We start from the raw sequence: 19,375 nt of genomic DNA on the forward strand, positions 1-19,375 counted from the left end.
CATGATCCCAATAGTTTTTTCATCTGTCGCAGCCAACTTGATTAATTAGCCGTTTAATAAACAGCCTAGGGGTTTTCTATAGCTATGACACTTTCTGACATTTAACACCTTTGTCTTCAGTCCGAGCGAAACCTCGGTTAAATTTAAAATTATGTTAAATAATTATAAGTTTAAATAATAATAATTTATTTATTTTTCTCCCTTAAACATTAAACAATATACAAAGTGTTTTTCTTTAAATAATAATGTGAATTTCTAGCAAATTTAATCTTGAAACAAATATGTGTACCACATAGGTATGTTTTTTACTTCTGCCAAATAATGACGTCTGCCAAATAAGTCATAATATCGTATGAATTGCCTAAGCATTAGCCAGCCGCAGCAGCAGAATATCTTTGAGGCCGCGCCGCTAGTTAAACAGTGCCGTTTAGTTAACGGGCTAGGCGTTAAATTAATCGGCTAATTAAGGCAGTTGATTGCGACATGTCTACCGTAGACCTTACGTGACTCTGCAATAAGTTTTAAATATTAAAGCTGTCCGTTCTAGAGGGCCTTAATCAACCCGCTATTAGATAACTACTATACTAATTTCAAGCGCGGTATACAAACAAAAATAAAATTAAACCTAATTCAAACAATCCTAAATAACTTCATTGTATGAACATAAGGAAGTGTATTGTTTACTTATGGTTTAGGGAGTTTTGAAATTTTACAACGTCATTACGTTTTTATTACAGACATTTCGTTTCTGTCGTATACGTGTACTTTTTTATACATTTGTTAAAAGATGCAAACAATTTACGTCATTTATGTGTAATACATAGTCTGTTCCAGCTCTGTAACTAACGATTGCAATTGCGATTGAAAAATTGAAATTGTTCCAGTATGGCCTGCGTTGACTGCCCTTTTTGGGTGTCCCAAAGGCTCGTTTGTGTTTCAGCGTATTATTTTACATTTTGTGTGTGAAACATATGTAATTACAATATAATGTGTCTTCTCTCAATAACAATGTTTGCTATAATATTTCTGTATGTTCTCGGAAAACCATTTACAAAAAATCTAAGCCAACGAGATGTCGTCATTGATAATTGATGACATCTGTTCACGCCATCCAATCACCTTAGTCCTCTCTGTCCTCATTTTCTGTCCCAACCGCACCCGTTCCTTAAACACCACTCTCTCTCTCTCTCAATATTAAAGTGTGGAAGGAGGGGACTATGAGACTTGCGCCCGCGCCTCAAGAGAGAAGCCACTACCGCCGTCGCGAGGTCACGCTTGCTCACTTCTACTACTGTGTTTACGCTACCGCAGAGTACCAAGTACTTACCGCTTAATATTCTATACGTGGTCTTCTCCCACGGAGACAAGTGAAGTGCCTGAGGACTAAAGGTGAGTGGTGTTTCCCATATTTCTTCTTTTTACGCCGCATTCCACTTGCCCCTCGGCCCACCTTTTCTTGGTCTCCGCCATTACAACATCTATAAAATAAAAAGGTAATTATGTAAAAATAAAACAAAACCTCATTTTATATCAAATTTTATTTCAAATCTCATTTTCTCTTTTCTTGAAAATACAGACTTCTAAAAGGAGAAAAATCAATGCTCTAGAAATATGGTTCATTTTCAATTTGTTACCAACGTATCCCAAGTAACTCAGAGATCCAGAAAGCCTAAAAAACCTCATCGTGACTAGCAGAGCGGAGGGCATCAGATTCCCAACTTTCTGGACCAATCAAGTAAAGACCAATTGGGTATTACCATCACCCAGGCCCAAAACCTTGCCAAAGACAGAGGCGGAGGAAGTTGTGCGGCCCCAAACACGACATTCAGAAATAAGGAGTGCGACTAAATAAGATGAATTTTAATTTTGATTGGTTTAATATCAGAGATTTACAATATTTTCTATTATTCATAAATTTTTGCAGTAGACATGATATTTCCTGACTTTCTTTTCAAAATCTCCATCATGTTTGGCTCAATTGGACCCTGTCAGGAATGGTCACCTGCAGCCGCTACAGATTCCCGATTCTCGTAAGCCCAGAATCCGTGAAGTTCAAGGAGTATGGAGACGGCCGTGTGCCCCTGACCGCTTTTAATTAAATCTTGCAGAGTTATTCTGGATGGATGCTCTGGTCTGATCATGTCAAATATTTCGTCTTTCACGTCATCGAAATTTACTGGTTCTGCGCCGTGGGCTATCATCTGCTCTTGAATCGCCTGAAAATAGACAAAAGGAAGTAATTTAAACTCATCAATGTCATTTTTAGAAACCTTTGGATACCAAAATATATTGCGTTTTTCTGGAATTCAAAGTTTCTTTAAGAATGGCTGGATTTGAATTTTTACCTTGAAAAATTTGTGAAAGCTCAGGGAAGGTAGCTTAAACAGTGGGAAATATAAATAATAAATAAATAAAAAATACTAAAAACAAAAGACATTTTTATTCATTAGATAATATATACCTTTAAGTTTGCCCCCTGTTCTATAAAAAAAATGATCATTTGTCAATCTAATAGGCAAGTAGGTGATCAGCCTCCTGTGCCTGACACACGTCGACTGAGGCAAGCCGTACTTTGTACGATCAAACTACGATCTATTGTCGTTACTTTTATTGATTTTAAAATTAATAAACGAACATAATAATAATAAACAAATTGTATTTCAGCAATCATAAATAGGATTTTTTAACGTAAACTATATATAAACGTACCTTAAAGAAATAATTTAAGGTAAACGCATCGAGATATCCCTGAGAATTGATGTCCAGAACTCTAAACAGGTATGCTAGGGATGCTGGCTGGCGTCTGTTCTCCAGAGCAAGTACTAGGTCTAGATAAGTCTTGTAGTCTATCTCCCCATCATAGGTAAGGCATTGCTGGAAAACTCTTTGAAGGAACGCTCGCGTCAAGGTTCCTGAACCATATCTAAAACATTTTATTTATTAACAATTCGTTGCATACAATTGACATAATTAAATGAATAGGGAGACTGGCGGCCTTATCACTTTCCAGACATCTATTCCAGGCAACCATTGAGAAAAAAACTAAACTCAAACCTCAAAGAAACTTAATTATAGATAACCTAGTATATGAAGGTCAACAGAAAAGATGGTGGATTCTAAATTTACATTCACTAGTCGCTAGTCAAGGACGTAGAGCAACAAGAACTGGCAAGAAACTCCTCGCCACTCTTTTTAATCGCAAATTTTTAGATAAGGTAAGCAATAAATACAAAAATACATAAGAAATTTAGTAATTAATAAATAGTTTTTTCGTTTAGTATAATATATAGAAGCCATACAAAAACATAATTTAAACTTACCCTGCTAATTCATTAATACTCAACATCCCGTTATGATCTCTGTCAAGATTCAGATATTGTCCATACACACGGAGGGCTGATGCTGCGCTGAACCAATTTTGTTCTTGGAGCTCCATTGGTAGGTCTTCTTCTCTTAACTAAAATATTAACAGAATTGTTTAAAATAAAATTGTATGTTAGACCAAGGTTCATGTTAGGCAATGATTTGTTTGAGCTGTTTATCCACCTTAAAAAGTAATTATTTAGATATATTTTATTTTGTTATTGATTATAAGAATAGTATAGATAAGTTTAATAATAGTATTAAAAGCTAACCTACGTTTAAGATTAGTTTTCTATAACTAGTCTGACCATAAATACCGTAAAAATAAAACTTTTCTTTTTTAACTTTTTAATTATTTTGAATTTGGAACACGTCGCCACTCAACACCAAAAAATCGAGACGGCTACAAAGGCTGGTAATGCTGTTAAAACCAGAATTTGTCGAAGCCCTATTAATAAGCAAAAAAACTCCGACGCGTTTATAAAACGAGACCTGAAGCTCGGTGCTAATCGTCGATATACAGAACGTGCCCTAAATCAGTTTTTAATTTAAGAGTGGATCGGTCAAAACGCCTTCTGCCGTGATACGTAGGCATCCTCTAAAGAGGATCGGTACACCGATCAAAAAAAATTTACGATTGAAGAGCACTACAACAAAATTATAAGACACAGTCTTCAAGTGGTCAGAAGCATTTTATGACATACATTTTTGCGAAACCTCTAAGCAATACACTTTTAAAAAATATACCGTGGACTTTCCAGTAGGATTCTGCATCTGGTCATAATGCACGAAACTACCCAAGCCTGGCTTGAAACCAGCGTTCCGGACTTTATAAGAGCTGAAGACTGGCCATCATCTAGGCCAGACCTCAACCCTTAGACTTCAAATTATGGTTCGCCTGCTGTAAACGACAGTCCAAAATCTTTGAAGCAAACAGTGGCAAAATTCCCCTTGGAGTCAGTGGGTAAATCCTACCATTCATAGCCGAACACATAAAAGGCCTTTAGGCCAAAGGTGGCCATTTTGAATAAAATTACCTTGATATGTATTATAATAATATTACATAACTTCATAAAAAAAAATGCATTTTCACTTGACCTTATGGCTGAACTAGGTAGTAAATGCCTTAATTCATTTTGAATCTATACCAGCTCCAAAATCAACAAAATGAACAATAAATCAACAAATTCAAAACACTTTACTTGATTAATTTAACTCACCTCTAGTAAATCATCAAGAAAAGAGCAAGAAAGCACATCTCGTATCCTTACTCTTCCAACTCGCAGTGGGTCCAAAAAGAAGAGAAACTTTCTTGCCGCTGTGCACACATAGAATGATGTGAACGATGAGTCTAGACCATCTAGTGCTGCTAGAGATGGGACTAACTCTGCTATATAGCTCTCTAGGTCCTACAAATGTGAAGAAAGTTATAACATACATATTTATATAGTTATGTCTATAAGCAATACTAATGAGAGAACATAGTTAAATAATTAATTTTTTTAGTTGTACTAAAATTTATGGTCACCCTTTTTGGGTAATTGACAAAAACGAAAATAATATTTTTAACTAAAATGTTACTATTAAACTAGTTAACTTTCATATGATATATAAAATTATAATTATAATGAAAGAAAACTAACATGTTCAGTGAGATATCCCTGTCCAGTGACATCATACAACGATAGTCCTATTCTAGTCTGCTGTAACCAAACACGTCTCATAACATAGTTAAACAGAGACACACCTCTAACCCTTCCTATACCACCTTCTGCTGCTTGGAGACGGCCAAATACCTCAGCTGTGAAGTAGGGCCTGGGAATGTATAATTGGTTTATTAATTTTTTTTCATGAAATGATTATTTATTTTACTTACAATTAAAAAAAAATATATATATTTAAATATACAAATTATAATTTAAATAATTTTAAACTTTCCAAATTGTTCTGTTATAAACTTTAGACTAGTGTTTAAAAGCAACTTTAGTGATGTACATAAAAAAGAAACTTATATGAATCCCATTGCATATAGTCTGTTATTTTTGTCTGACTTCTACTTCTTGCTGCTTGAAATATTGAGTCATCTTGGTGATAAAGGAAGTATTTTTTCAATAATTTAGCTGCTAACTCACACACACATTTACAGTTTGAAAATTTGTGAGCAACTAAGAATATGATAACATATAGATAATCCATAACTCCAACTTAAAGTCATGGTCAATAACAATCTACACCTGCAAGCAATCCTAATTTGTAAACAAAAGAACAAATTTATTAAAAGGTTCATATGTATGATGTCAATAGTTAAATTTATTGAGGGCTACAATAGTAGTTTTAACCAACCAAACCTAATTTATTTCAATGCATTAGGGAGTTTGTAGTTAAATCAATGGTATATGGAGTTTACACTGTATATATATTCATATGAAATTACAACCATTACTTAATAAATAATAAACACTTTCCTTTTTCCTTCAATTAAAATGCATACTTACAGTATTTACCTCTAATTCTTGTGACCCTAATTTTATCTTAAGAAAATATTTATCAATAATTAATATTAATAGTGCAATGTACCTATATTTAGGCCCCGCTTCATCCCTTATTTTCCTATACTGTAAATAATCAATTGTTAGCTCATCACTATTTGACATACTGTAACTACCATTGGATTTCTCAAGCAAACTCCATAAATGTTTCAATTCCCCATTGTCCAGTAACTCTTTACTTTTCTTCTGAAGAAACTGAGCTCGGGTCTCCTCTCTTAACTTCTGTGATAGCATATCGTCAGATCGAGGAAGTTTGAAGTAAAATTTTGGAACTTTTTTATAAGTTTCTTCAATACCATCAAATTTTGGTTTGTATAATTGCCTAAAGGTCTCGACTTCAATTTTGTCACTCTCTTCCTTGGTTATGCTTGTTCCTGACTCTGTAAGAATATATTTTACAAATGAATTTAGAAGGTTAGACATTTTTCCTAAAACAACAGTATTAAAGTTGGCTTACTGTCTAACTTCTTAATGTATTTTCTTAATCGATCCTTAAGTTTATTGTTAATTTTAATTTCGGCCTCGTCAACAAGAAGCGGTAAATTCGACGTGCAGCTTTTTTGTGTCTCAACACTCTTGTTTTCCTTTTTTATTTCTGACATCTTTTCCGATAGTTTTAAAGAATTATTAATTTAGAAATACGAAATATTATTAATAACGAATGTTTTTATAACATCTTGAACATAAATAAATACCAAAATTCAAACTTTGGAGAAATATCAAAACAACCCACAGGCCACAAATCACAATGTTTTAAATCTTGACTGTCGAAAAATTGCTTCACAGATCAACTAGTATCGAAGAAATTATATTCTCTTTGGTTGTCATATTGAATAATTATAGGGATTCTTGGCGGGAAATTGAAATAACACAATTCCAATTTTTTTCAAAATTATATTCAAATTAAAAAAAAACATATGTGCAATTCACACGTGGTAGAAGTGAAACCTTCAAAAACAACGTTTTTATAATTAATCATATATAAATCAAACATTTTTTACTTTCTAAATGTATTAAACTTTTTATTAAAAACAGTATATTTTAATGATAAATTTTAATTTATAGGTTTAATATAAATCTTTAATTTGACAAAAACTAAGAGCTAGCGCGCACCGGTGACTTTTGTCAACATGACAAAAAAGTTTTTGTCGCTGTCACGTCACGCCTCCAAAGCGAGGTGCGCTCACGAAAGGTGACAGTGACAATTTTTTTTTAAAGCTTCATTTGGATTTCGACCGTCTCGGTCGTCATCTGTGAGCTTATAAGGAAACTCAAAAGAGAAAAAAAGCGAAAAGAATTTTAACCATGCTTCATAAACTTCGGGAACATCCAAAGAAATTTATTGGGTATTTTCGCATGAGTGTTAGAAGTTTTGATGAATTACTTCGCAACTTAGGACCTGCGTTGACATACGAAAATACAAACATGAGATTGTCATTATCATTATCGATATCCTCTTCATGCACTTTCACGTTTTGCGTAGACGTTGACGCCATTTTTCGTGCGCTAAAGACGACGATCCGAATGCAAATGGCGGAAGAACTACGTGTTGAGTGACAATTTTGTTGCCCGTGCGCGCGCTGCTATAAAAACCTACCGGCGCGGTGACAGTTTCGTCACGGGCTTGTCCGCCGGTCGGCGGACAAAAATGTCACCCAATTGTCTCGTCGTAACGTGCGCGCACCTCCATACATACTCATAGACTTGATGTGAGTGACGAAACAGTCACGGTGACAAAAGTCACCAGTGCGCGCTAGCCCTAAAACAACGAAAGTTCGAAATTCGATTAAATGAAAAAGCGGCAATAAAAAGAGGCTGTATAATGCCTTCTATCTCATTTTCTCCCACGTTAAATCTTATGAATATATGTTTCTGTCTCTTTTTACTGCCGCTTTTTCCGTTACATCCGGTTTGAAATTACGATTCTAAAGAAGTTTCTCTATCTATCTCATTTTCTCCCACGTTAAATCTTATGTATATGTATATGTTTCTGTCTCTTTTCACTGTCGCTTTTTCCGTTACATCCGGTTTGAAATCACATCGATTCTAAAGAAGTTTCACTTCAATAATTAATATTATTTCTTAGATAGCAACAGTATAAATAAAAAAACTTGAAGAAAACGAGGGGGATTGGTCCTGCTGCATCGGGTAAAAGAGACCATGGCGGCTGGAGTGTGGAGAATCTATTTGATGCTAGCGGCGAAGGTGGAGACTCATGAGGGGAGAGGGGGCCGATGGCTGGCCATGAGCCATACTCGTGAACGGGTGCTACTTGATATTATCTGTGTGTTGTTATACTACGTATTTGCGTGTTGTTCTCACGAGTAGGTACATGCTCCTATTTCACTGTGCCTCCTGCTGATAGAGGACTAATCTTTGTTTTTAATTCATTTTACTATTCTTTATTACTCAAGATGTCATATGGAACATGGTGTAATGGTTGCAGCTCCTTACAAACATTGTGTAAAAAAACTTGGCGATTAAAAAGAGTGGTTGAGAATTTATTGAAAGTTCTTCTCTTCCGTTCTACGCCCTTGATTTGAGAGCTGGCAGTAAATGTAAAATTAGAATAAACAAAAAAACATATCTTTTTAGCAAACATTAGATTTATCAAGGAAACGGCCTAAACAACATATTTTTTTGTCATAATATGTTTTTCCATTTTTCGGTAGTGGGCGACTGATGATACTATAATTTCTGTTGTCAAGACAACCACATCTTTGTTTGTGTTCGGTGCACGTCATTGTCATTGATTGACACCTGACAACCCATTGCTACCTAACCAATAACAAAATTCACCATTTTTATGCTAAAACTAGAGTAATTTCGTTTTTAAAACACTACACTGTAATGGTTTCTTTTCTTTATACATCATGTTAATTTTTAATAAATATGAACTTTAAAAATTCCTCTCTTCCAAGAACTTTAATGATTACATGACAATTACTGTCGTTAGAAAGAGTGATAGGTTGTATGTTGAATTGTTGATTAAATTAGTAAACAATAATGTTAGGTGTGGCGTGCTAGCCATGTGACATAGTGTGCGTTATTGAGTTGCTGTTAGCGGCCTTGAGCAGTGTAATCCGGTTAGCGGTTTCTGGTTTAGGCTTATTATACGTTTTACTGTAGTCAAAGAATATCTGAGTAGTGGGCAGTTTCATCATTACTGTAGCGGTGTAGAAGCAGCAAACACTCGCGTGTCTTGGCCTTAGTCGTCTAACAGCACTTGCCAGTTGCCACTCATCATGGAGATCGGCGACGAGTACAGAAATGGAGATGGTAAGCAAGCACTACATCTGCTATTATTTATCAGAGGAAATTATACTTATAAAGTTTATAACAACATAAATTGATAATATAGTATATTGTATTAATAAATAAAAACCCACTGATAAGAGATAATGACTTTCTAGTACATATATAAATTTTAAAGACCTTGAAATAGATTACTATAATGCTAGTTGAAGGTTAGTTTATGTGAATACCTAAAGTGTTGTTTCTTTTTAATTTGCTTGTGAGAAATTTAAATTATCAATTAATAAATAATTGGAACACTTTATATAAGTACCCTTCTAGGTAATAAGATATTATACCTATTATTAGTGAATCCACATCCTTAGTTTTTATAGTGAATTGCTAAATATTCAATGAATTTTCCTAAAGTTTGAAGTAGAATTGTTTCAACAACATAACAATATTTCATCTTATAATAACTGCAATGCTGAGAACTGTTTGTTATGTAAAACAAATTTGTTTAGGTACATTATTACTATTTTTACTCTAATAAAGAAAGCTTTTCATACATCTCAAAATTTTGATGAAGATTTAAAAATATGTTATGCATTATATAAGATATATTGGGAAGGAGTTGCTCTATATCTTTCTTAGAAATGGATACATGATCTGTCACAGGGCGTAGTGGCGCCTCTGGAGCGTCCCGGTCTGACGACAGCGCAGACGAAGAGGAGAGTGCGCTAGAGGCCGAGCTGTCGTTGGAGGAGCCCGACGCTGCCGCCCGTACTCTGAACGCCCTCAACGCGTTACGCAAAGCGCGCCAGCACTACGACGTGACGCTTTTGGCTCGAGGCGTAGAGCTTCCCGCGCACCGAGCTCTACTGGCCGCACTTTCACCCGCAATGCTAGCTTCGCTGCCGGCCGCCGCCGCCGCGACACCGCTGCGACTCGACGTCGACCCGGACGCGCTGCACGCGCTGCTCGACTACGCCTACACGGGTCGTCTACGAGTGAGAGACGCGATTGCAGCGCGCCGCCTTTACAGGGCCGCGGCGCTCCTGCGCGTCGAGTCGGCCCGCGCTCATCTGGCCGATCGTTTGCTACGCCGCATCACGCCTCAGGATTGCCTGGCACTCCGCTCTCTTCCGGATCTGGCTACGCCTCACAGGCGACAGCTGGACGCGTACGTAGCGCAACATTTCGAGGAGGTGTGGGGCTCGAGCGAGCTGGCTGCCCTTCCCCTCGTCCGCCTGGAGCTCTTGCGCGAGACGAGCGCCGACTCCTGCGGCGAGAGGGCTGCTACTTTGGCGAACGCCGCGCTGGCGTGGCTGCGCGCATCTCCGTCGGAGCCCGCCGAGCTTGCCGCGCGCTCTCACCTATTGTACGTGGACGCGGGTGGCGCGTTGCGGGACTGCGGCGAGCTACCGGCGGCTCGCGGGGACGCCCCTGATCTCGAGGAGTACAAGAAGAGAGCACGCGAGCGGGAGCGCGAAGCACCGCGGCTGGCGATGGGCGGGGAAGACGAGGGCGGCGTGGTTGCGGCGAAGGCGGCCGAGGGGGGCGCGCGAGCCGTGCTGATTCTGCGAGGAGTGCTTGTGGCGGCGCAGGTGGCGTGGCGAGGCGTCAGCGCATCGGACACGCCCCGCGGAGGCCGCCTCGCCGCGCCCGCCGTCGACGACGACTCCGCCGACCTCCCGACCGAGGTTTGTCTAACTGTCTTTTAATTATTTATTCTTGCCGGACGGACTTCGGTAGATGGTCTGATATCCGGCTGCACGATTAGAGCGCTCATGGGTTATTTGCTTAAATCCAATTTAATCCCATTTGGTCGCTAGTATTTATTGTGAAATAAATTAAAGTGCGACGTTTTTAAGCCATTGCCGGAGAGAAACTGAGTTAACAAATAAGTACCTACTCCATAAGACAATAATTTGTCTCTCTTTTCAAAATGCCAAATTTAAAAATAACAACGAAAAATTAATATTGATTCAATATATTAAAAAAAAACAACGTTAAGTACTTGTAAAAGAAAATTTTATTGTGTAAGTATTGTTTGTTTTATCAGATTTTATTCAAGTATTTCAACGTCTGTCACATATTAAAACATGTATATCATGTTTCCGTAAGTCTAATTTAACAATCTCAAAACAAAGATCTCGTACTAAGAGGACAAACATTTGAAAATATTTGTTTCGAATCTCAGGAGGGTCCGACGCGCGCCTGCATGTCCGTCGGTCGGTGCGCGGTGGGCGCGGCCGAGCTGGGCGGCAGACTCGTGGTGTGCGGCGGCTACGACAGCGCGCGGGTACTGCGAAGCGCCGAAGCCTACGACCCCGAGACCGACGCCTGGACGCCGCTGCCGGACATGCGCCGCGCGAGGGCGCGCTTCCCCGCCGCACGCCTCGGCGCCCGCCTCTACGTGCTCGGCGGCTCCGACGGGTACTCGGAGCTCGACTCGGTCGACGTGCTCTCAGAGGGCGCATGGGCCGGCGTCGCCGCGTTGCCGGTGGCTCGACAGTACGCGGCGGCGGCGGCGCACGAGGCACGCAACGAACTGTACGTGGTCGGTGGGTCGGCGGAGGGCCGCTCGCTACGCGCCGTGCACCGGTACGACGCCGCCGCCGACGCCTGGGGGGTCGCTCCGCCGCTCGCGACCGGCCGTTCGCAATGCGCCGCTGCCGTGTGGGCCGGGGCGCTCTGGGCTCTGGGCGGGTGTGACGAGTGGCGGTGCCTCGCGTCCACCGAGACCCTCGCGCTAGACGGAGCCGAAGCGGGCGCGTGGAGCGCGGGGCCGGCGCTGCCGTCGGCGCGACGCAGCGTCGGAGCGTGCGTGTGGCGCGGGGCACTGTGGGCGGCGGGGGGTTCGGCGGGGGCGGCATCGTTGCGTTGCACGGCCCTTCTGGCGGCGCGGGGCGCCACCTGGCGGCCGGGACCGTCGCTACGGCGGCCTCGGGCGGCGCCAGCGCTGGCACCGGTGGGCGCTTCACTGTTCGCGGCGGGCGGCTACTCGGGCAAGCGGTTTCTGTCTTGCGTCGAGTGCCTCCACGAGCCGGATGGAGTTTGGACGACGCTCCTCGAGTCCGTCGATGTGCCGCCGGATGTGGCGTGTCTCTCTCTCACTCCGTCGGGACGGGAGACCGACGAGGCCGTCTGACGCCTCCGTCCTCTTCGACGGCGTCTAGTTTTCTACTGTCGTAGCTTTTAAGGTCGATCGGGTTTCGGTGATATATATTTATTTATGAAAGAGAGAATGAGAGAGCGGAGTGAAACCCGTTTTTTTACCTATTTATGACTCTTCGGTCACCCGATGACTGAGCACCGGACGATCTCCGGAAACTGTACGTTCCATTTGAAAGGCTTTTCTCTTGTCATAATATTTTAAAATACTGGCAATTATTAATTTTGCATTTAGCATTAACCGTGGAAGGAAGTTAATTTGCATTTGCAGAAATGCTCGAAAGTGAACTGATGTCTGATTTGTTTCAAAAGACATAACTTGTATTTTAGGTTAAGTATTATAATTTTTCTTCCATTGGGAATGTTTCCTGTTGTTTGTTTTTACTTAGTAGGTAATAAAGTTATTTTATTCTTTATACTAGTTTATTTAGTACTTTTGTCATTATAAACTTAAACTACTAACGAAAATCACCTCGATTTAAGTCGTCTTATATACTACACGGGACACAAATCCCCAACTCTCCCAATCTGGCCGGCAACCGTGCTACTCGCATGGTAGATCAAATCCTTTCAAACTCAAAATGTCTTTATTCATATAGATTATAGGTAAACAAGTACACTTATGAACCTCAAAAAATTAAATTAATTGTAAATCAACATTTACTACCAGTTGGCAAGTCAAGGGTGTAGAGTGGGCAAGAATAACTGGCAAGAAACTTTCCGCCATTTTTTTAATGGCTAAGTTTATTAATGGCTAACAAATTGTTGGAACTTAGCAAATCATTTATTTATTTATTTCCAGTAAATTTTCCTATCTTAACAGTTACAACTATCAATCAATCATATCAATCACAAGGATTAGGATCATTTAAGTAATCGTCACATTCATAAAAAGCTTTATTAATTAATTTATTTTTAACGAGGGCTTTGAATTTATTTAGTGAAAATTCTCTAATTTCGCTTGGAAGTTTGTTGTAAAAACGAATATAATTTCCATATAACGAAATTGTTTATCTTTTGGTGCCTGGTTGGTCGGTCTGGTTAAAGTAAGCATTTGTTTTAAAATCGTTTAGATTTTTTGAACATAAAACAAGGCTTCAAGAATATATTGACCGGATAGTGTCATAATATTTAGTTTCTTAAATTTATTACGTACCGAATTTTCCCTTGAAACAACAAAAACCACGAACTGTAGAAAAACTCTTAATAATAGTCAAGGAGCAAAATAAGATAATATACAAATAGGACGGTATTTTTTTTACGTCTTTTTGATTAAGAGATGATACATGATCTTGTTCCTGGATAATCGGGGTGCTTTAAATAAAAGAGGATTTTATTTTTACTCTCTATTAACCACTCGCGTACTACAATAGTATAACATTAATCAAAGAAAAAAATAAAATGAGAGATATTAAAATAAAAAAAAATTCCTTTTCCCATTCGGTTCGTTTCAAATGTGTAATACGTGTGCTGTGGCTGTAATAAGCCCTGGCTCAGCATTATGCTGAGGAGCAGAATGTTCCACCAGACCAGGAGCTACTTAGCGCGTCAGTCAAAAAAAGAAAGAAAAGTAAATACTTTGTAAAAAATAATAAAAGTTACCATTGTACAAATAATGCAGTCTTGTGTAAAGGTGTAAATATTATAAAAATGTAAATAAAATTAAATTTAAAAATATTCACAGGTGATTCATAAGACACCACGCTTATAAAAGTAAAAAAACCTGAGTCGGCAATAAAAATACCTACAGCCTTGGCTCGTAAAAATAGTTAGGGGTAAAGCCTTCCATAGAGAGGAGGAATGTCTGGTACCGGTTTATTAGTATCGAGTCCTTGTATTGTTTTAGATATTTCAGCTTTGCTAAGGGGCATTAGAGCATGAACATTGCCAATATCACCTGATGCGGAACTGCCAACATGTAAATCATCACGTATATGTAAACATTAATTGCTCACACAACTGGCATAAAGACGAAAACGAAAACCAACGATGGTTTTCGTTCTCAAGCCACGCACATTTTAATATAAGTAGAACTATAGTGACTGGTCTGATTAAATATTTATCTTTACCGCAGGTTGTTTAATTGTTTCACCGAGATGATACGATTGACACCTTCACCATTACGGATATTATATTTCCGTTTCAGACCACCTATGCCTAATTCTCTGCACTTTATTCTGGTAATTTCGTATCTTTTCCTCTCGGGACCTACAATCCCAATTTAGATCAGAATCCAAATTAATCCCAAAGAAGTACCGCTTCAACTCTGACCAGTCACTTTGAGTAGCACACGTTTACGATTATAACGCATATACACGGAAGCAATTAATTTTGATTTAATATAAACGCAAAAAAAATTCAAAATATATTTATTTTGTAAAAATGGTGTCAATGTCACAAAGTCAGTCGGCAGACAGCATTGCCCGTTCGGACAAGAGCAGCTTAGCCAACGTGTGTCGCGCGCCCAAGTGCAGGCGTCCGAAGCCGCGCGATCGCTCGCGACGCAGGCACGTCGCGGAGTCGGCAAGGGCACAGGGCGGGCCCGCGGCGGCGCGTACCAGAGCCGGCTCCGGAGCTCGGATGCAGCGCAGCGACGACGCCGCTAGCATCTGCGCAGGCCCCGCCCACGGATCGCCACCGCGCGTCAGCCACGCCTCGCGGGCATCCGAGTAGTCGCCGCGGGACACGGCAAGCGACAGTGGATTGCGCTCGAACCGGCCCGTGTTGACCGTCGGTCGCGAGCCGTCCGCTTCTCGCCAGCGCGGGTGAGCGTAGTGGGCGAAGCGCGCGAACCCGCTCGGCATGTACCACTGCTCGCCCGCGATCGTGTTCATGCGGGCCCGATTAAGGAAGTCCTCCGAAAACTCTGCGTCGCCGGGGATCAACAGCAACAGCGCGTCGCGGGCAAAGTGAGGCGCCGCCGTCTCGAGGGCGAGCCGCGCCGCGACCTCGCGCCACTCCGGCTCCCCGGCGCCCTCCGACTCCTTGTCGGGCGGCGGACTCTCGAACAGCTGCACGCGCGCGTCCTTGCGGCGTTCCACGAGCGCGCGGATGGCTTCGCGCAGAGCTGCCAGGTCGTCGGCCGAGGACCCGACGGCGACGAGCACGAGCGCCGTGTTCGAGTCGCGGTCGAGCGAAGCCTCGTAACGCCGGAGCAGCCCGAGCGCCTCGGCGGCTAGTTTCGGTGGAGCTGCGGCCGGCGCGACTATCGTGACCCTCGCGGTCTCGGTGACGTAGCGGGCAGGGGCGAGTCGTGCGGCGCCCAGCGGTCGGACGGCCTCGAGCTGGCGGACAGCTCGCCGGTCCTGAGCGGCGAGGCGGACGATTAGGCGATATCGCAGCGCGTGCGGCGGGTCCCAGCACCAGGCGCCCTCGTCGAGCTCGGCGTCGGCGTCCCAGTGTCGTCGGGCCCAGGCCAAGCCCTCCCGGACCACGAGCTTCACGGCCTCAAGCGTCGCGCCGCCGAGGGCCGCCACGGCGCGCTCGTCGTCCGGCATGAACGCGTGCGTCGCGTTGAACCGCGTCCAACGTAAATGGTCGAACCTGACGAGCGGACGGATTTTAGAAATCTCTCAAATTGAAAAAGGCTCTGGCAAATATGAATAGTTGTGATCGAACCTGGTGGGCGGCGGCGGCGATGCGAGCCCGGCGTCGGCCCGCAGAGCCGGCGGCCAGGTCGAATTGCGGAAGCCGCGCGGATGACGACGGAAGCTTGCGGCCGCGAGCGTCCTTTCGTCTCCCACACGATCGTGAGCCCGTTGCAATCGAACTCGGGACACCAGGGCGTGCAGGCGGTGAAAGTGCGCGGGGTCGGTGACGGGGTGTGCGGTGACGGCGTCGGGCAACGAGTCCGAGACGGAGTCGACGGCGGCAAGGATAGCCGCCGAGTAGTTCGCGGCGTGCAAGGCTGCTGCGCAAGGCGTGTGTGCGGCGTGCAGAACGCATCGGCCGATGTTCTCATGGTGGTGAGGAGAATACGAGTTGCGTACGCACCAGTCCAGCTCGCCGTGCACAGCCCGCAGCACCGAGTTTGACAGCAGGATGCCCCCCTCTGCAATATAAATTTCAATTGATTGCAACTTTTATAGAGCACTTTAATATGTCGTGTCCATACACCACTTTTTATATGTATGTTATAGTCCGAGATCCCACTGCAGGATTGGTGCGTTGCGTGCGTCGCACAGTCGGCAACCGCTGTCCTTGTCTGACAAACGTGTTACGCGCTAACTCTCTTTCACTCTACCTCAAATATTTATCATCTTTAACCGCCAGCAACCCATATTTGCGGCCAGATATAATTAGGCACCCTTATATGAAAATTAATAGAAAAAAATTAGCTTTAATTTGACATATAATTAATAGATATCCGTTATAAACGTATAAATATATCGAAATCATACCTGTTTACACTTGGCTGCTAAGAGGTGCGGCCATGTGCGCAACGGCAACCGTGATTTTTTAGAATCTTCATATTAATTACCGTGATGTAGACGTTATTTTATTTAAAAATTATATGAACGTAATCTTTTACCAAAAATCAATTCAAAATAATTTAATTAAAAATATTGGCGGCCAAATTTTGATAGGCAACCTAGTAAATATATATTCTTCTAATAATAAATAAACACAAAAATTTGGTTTGAAGCAAAAACTCGATGAACGCATCAATCCTGCAGTGGGATCTCGGACCATTAATTTTGGCAAGTGTTTGTCCTAATTTAAAAAAAATGTCAGGTCTTATTAAATATATAACTTTGCAATCATTAAAGTGTGAGTTTGAAGAGCAGTGGAGTTTTTCTTGACTGGTTTACTTTTGATTAAAGAACTGATAATAATATTTAGTGTTCGTTCAGAATGGTTTGAAATAAAACTGACATGCATATTGAGCTGTTGTCTATTAAGAAGTGACTGATGAATCAAATTTTTGTAGTTCAATTGTATAGTCTCATTAGTTTGTAGTATTCAGATTAATAAATATTTTGATATTGTCACTTAGATCCTATCTTGAAACAAGTGTGTTAGAGGAATCATGTGAATGGTACATAACTGACCCTAACATGTTCTTCTACTGTAATCATTTTGTATGATCATTTTCTGACAATACATATCTAAATCGACTGAGCTATGTCCAGGAGATTATAGCCCTAATTATAAGCATAGCAATAAGAAGTGCTACTGGTGGTAAATCTATTAAAATTAAAAATTAACCCAGTAACCATACAAATAATATAATAGACAATGTCATTGTCTTCATAGCAATGAATTAGTTCGACAAATGTTAAAATATAATTTTATTATTGGATATATTCATAAACCAATTATCTCACCTAAAGTGCAATAATGAGTATCATCTTCGGCCACAGCTCCCATGTAAACATCTTGACTGACACTTAACTTTGATACAAGTTCATTCAACTGCCGAGCATTAATGTAAGAGGTGTCTGTCACAAGGAAAAAAAAGTTGTAGTCCTCCAAGTAGTTGTCTGCCAGATACTTGAGAGCGTGGAAGGGCTTCAACATCTCCCGTGTATCTGTGAAGCCGACAACGTTAGCACGTCCCGGTTTCAACTGAAGGGAACTGGCTGTGATAAAGAAGCGAAGGGCTGGCAACAGGCCCGCTGCCGTCTCATTGATGGCGGCCGCGCGAGTGTCAAGTGCCTCCTCGGAACTGAGCACGCCCGCCAGCAACGGTGCACGCATACCCAGCTCGGTGGAGTAGTAACGCGGCCTCTGTAGCACACGCGCAGGAGGTGCACCTGCTCCTAGTGGTCGTTGTTCGCGTTGAGGCTCCCATTCGTCGCCCGCCCCGACCGCTGACTCTGCTGGCTCTGTTCGAACGCATTCAGACTCCTCATCCAGTGGGACCAACAACAATGACACCCACAAACCTAACGCTAACCCCACCAGGAAGAATGAGTTGTGTTTCACTTGAGACACCACGTAGCGTGATAACATCGTCGACGATGCAATCTCACTCAGAATGTGAAGCTTATCAACAATTACTCGCGCCTTACAGATAACTTTTTAACAATCTAACTTCAAGTTCATTACATTATTGATCATGGTTATACGATTTGATGTAGATTACACATAATACATATGTCTAAATTATACACAGAACACTATTACTTCTAGCGAAAAAAAACGACAACTTCATAGTAAAAAATGCTTACACTAGCGCTCCAGTTAATACCATCGGTATTCGGTACTATCGTATGGCGCGAAAATTTAAAATGGTATGTAAGTAAACAATTTTAAGGAATAAATTCATATAGAGAAATAAAACAAGGAGTGTACATGTGTAGCAATTTTATTAAAGTTTTAATAAAATTGCTTTAAAATTAAATTAATAATGTTAATATACAACACAAAAGCGTCAATATAGCACATTTAAACACTGAATCTTCAAGCTTGGAATAGTTTAACGCATCAGTAGCTTTAGTAACAGCTTTAGTAATTGTAGATATATATGTATATTAAAATAAACACTGTTTGAAGCTGGCTAGTAACTGACTAATCGTTTAAAATATAAGCTTATAACTAGCGTAATATTAGGGGTAGTGATATAAGCTATCTGTTCATAAATCTAAACGACACTTAAGTTATTAGAATCGGAAGCGAAAATTTTAAATTACGATTTATTAGTATGGAAAGAAATAAAGGGCTCATATTGGCTTCAAGTATGCGATGATTGCTCACATTTGTTTATGCTTCGGATAATTAACTACCTAATGTATATGTAACATATTTAATGTTAGGTTCCATAACTCACGTTTAATTTGTTTTATATTCATAACATTCACATAATTAAAACATAAATTAAATATATATGTGTATCCTTATGTATGCATGTCCTTAAATTTTAATTAGGCATTAAGTACGTTAATTTATTGAACAAAGCTTCAGGTTGTTCATATTTTTTTAATGAATGTTGATCTTTCACAGAAGAATGATTTATGTAAAAATACAACCAATTATTTGTTACAATATAATTATTGAAAAGAAAAGTACTTCTTCAAGGCCTTGTAACTAAAATAATAAAGAAATCATTA

General features: G+C 40.9%; 3 protein-coding genes across 3 annotated transcripts; 1 reads left to right on the forward strand and 2 right to left on the reverse strand.

Annotated features, from left to right (window-relative positions):
- Window positions 1-1,548: 1,548 nt before the first annotated feature.
- LOC110999176 (serine/threonine-protein phosphatase 2A regulatory subunit B'' subunit gamma-like) lies at window positions 1,549-6,788 on the reverse strand. The gene is made up of 7 exons (XM_022268111.2): window positions 6,370-6,788; window positions 5,941-6,292; window positions 5,007-5,178; window positions 4,584-4,772; window positions 3,321-3,457; window positions 2,710-2,923; window positions 1,549-2,216 (listed from the first exon to the last, which is right to left on the reverse strand). The coding sequence occupies exons 1-7, from the start codon at window positions 6,512-6,514 to the stop codon at window positions 1,989-1,991; spliced, it is 1,437 nt and encodes a 478-aa protein (XP_022123803.2). The 5' UTR covers window positions 6,515-6,788; the 3' UTR covers window positions 1,549-1,988.
- A 1,901-nt stretch (window positions 6,789-8,689) lies between these two features.
- LOC110999174 (influenza virus NS1A-binding protein homolog B) lies at window positions 8,690-12,737 on the forward strand. The gene is made up of 3 exons (XM_022268109.2): window positions 8,690-9,191; window positions 9,825-10,849; window positions 11,350-12,737. Exons 1-3 carry the CDS (start codon window positions 9,158-9,160, stop codon window positions 12,298-12,300), a joined length of 2,010 nt encoding a protein of 669 aa, XP_022123801.2. The 5' UTR covers window positions 8,690-9,157; the 3' UTR covers window positions 12,301-12,737.
- A 1,939-nt stretch (window positions 12,738-14,676) lies between these two features.
- Window positions 14,677-18,483, reverse strand: LOC110999175 (chondroitin sulfate synthase 2). The gene is made up of 3 exons (XM_022268110.2): window positions 17,651-18,483; window positions 15,942-16,374; window positions 14,677-15,866 (listed from the first exon to the last, which is right to left on the reverse strand). The coding sequence occupies exons 1-3, from the start codon at window positions 18,276-18,278 to the stop codon at window positions 14,726-14,728; spliced, it is 2,202 nt and encodes a 733-aa protein (XP_022123802.2). The 5' UTR covers window positions 18,279-18,483; the 3' UTR covers window positions 14,677-14,725.
- Window positions 18,484-19,375: the final 892 nt, after the last annotated feature.

This window comes from Pieris rapae, chromosome 20 (genome assembly GCF_905147795.1).
Source record: "Pieris rapae chromosome 20, ilPieRapa1.1, whole genome shotgun sequence".
Classification (NCBI taxonomy): Eukaryota; Metazoa; Arthropoda; class Insecta; order Lepidoptera; family Pieridae; genus Pieris; species Pieris rapae.

Bases quoted from the DNA above. Each gene is read 5' to 3' on its own strand.
- LOC110999176 (XM_022268111.2), bottom strand. From the start codon at position 6,514: ATGTCAGAAATAAAAAAGGAAAACAAGAGTGTTGAGACACAAAAAAGC. The intron at 3,458-4,583 runs GTGAGTTAAATT...TTAATATTTTAG, and splicing joins TTCTTGATGATTTACTAGAG to TTAAGAGAAGAAGACCTACC. The intron at 2,217-2,709 runs GTACGTTTATAT...GTCTATTTTCAG, and splicing joins CCTTAAATTATTTCTTTAAG to GCGATTCAAGAGCAGATGAT.
- LOC110999174 (XM_022268109.2), top strand. From the start codon at position 9,158: ATGGAGATCGGCGACGAGTACAGAAATGGAGATG. The intron at 9,192-9,824 runs GTAAGCAAGCAC...GATCTGTCACAG, and splicing joins CGAGTACAGAAATGGAGATG to GGCGTAGTGGCGCCTCTGGA. The intron at 10,850-11,349 runs GTTTGTCTAACT...TTCGAATCTCAG, and splicing joins CCGCCGACCTCCCGACCGAG to GAGGGTCCGACGCGCGCCTG.
- LOC110999175 (XM_022268110.2), bottom strand. From the start codon at position 18,278: ATGTTATCACGCTACGTGGTGTCTCAAGTGAAACACAACTCATTCTTC. The intron at 16,375-17,650 runs GTGAGATAATTG...TTTATATTGCAG, and splicing joins TACTCATTATTGCACTTTAG to AGGGGGGCATCCTGCTGTCA. The intron at 15,867-15,941 runs GTTCGATCACAA...TCCGCTCGTCAG, and splicing joins TCGCCGCCGCCGCCCACCAG to GTTCGACCATTTACGTTGGA.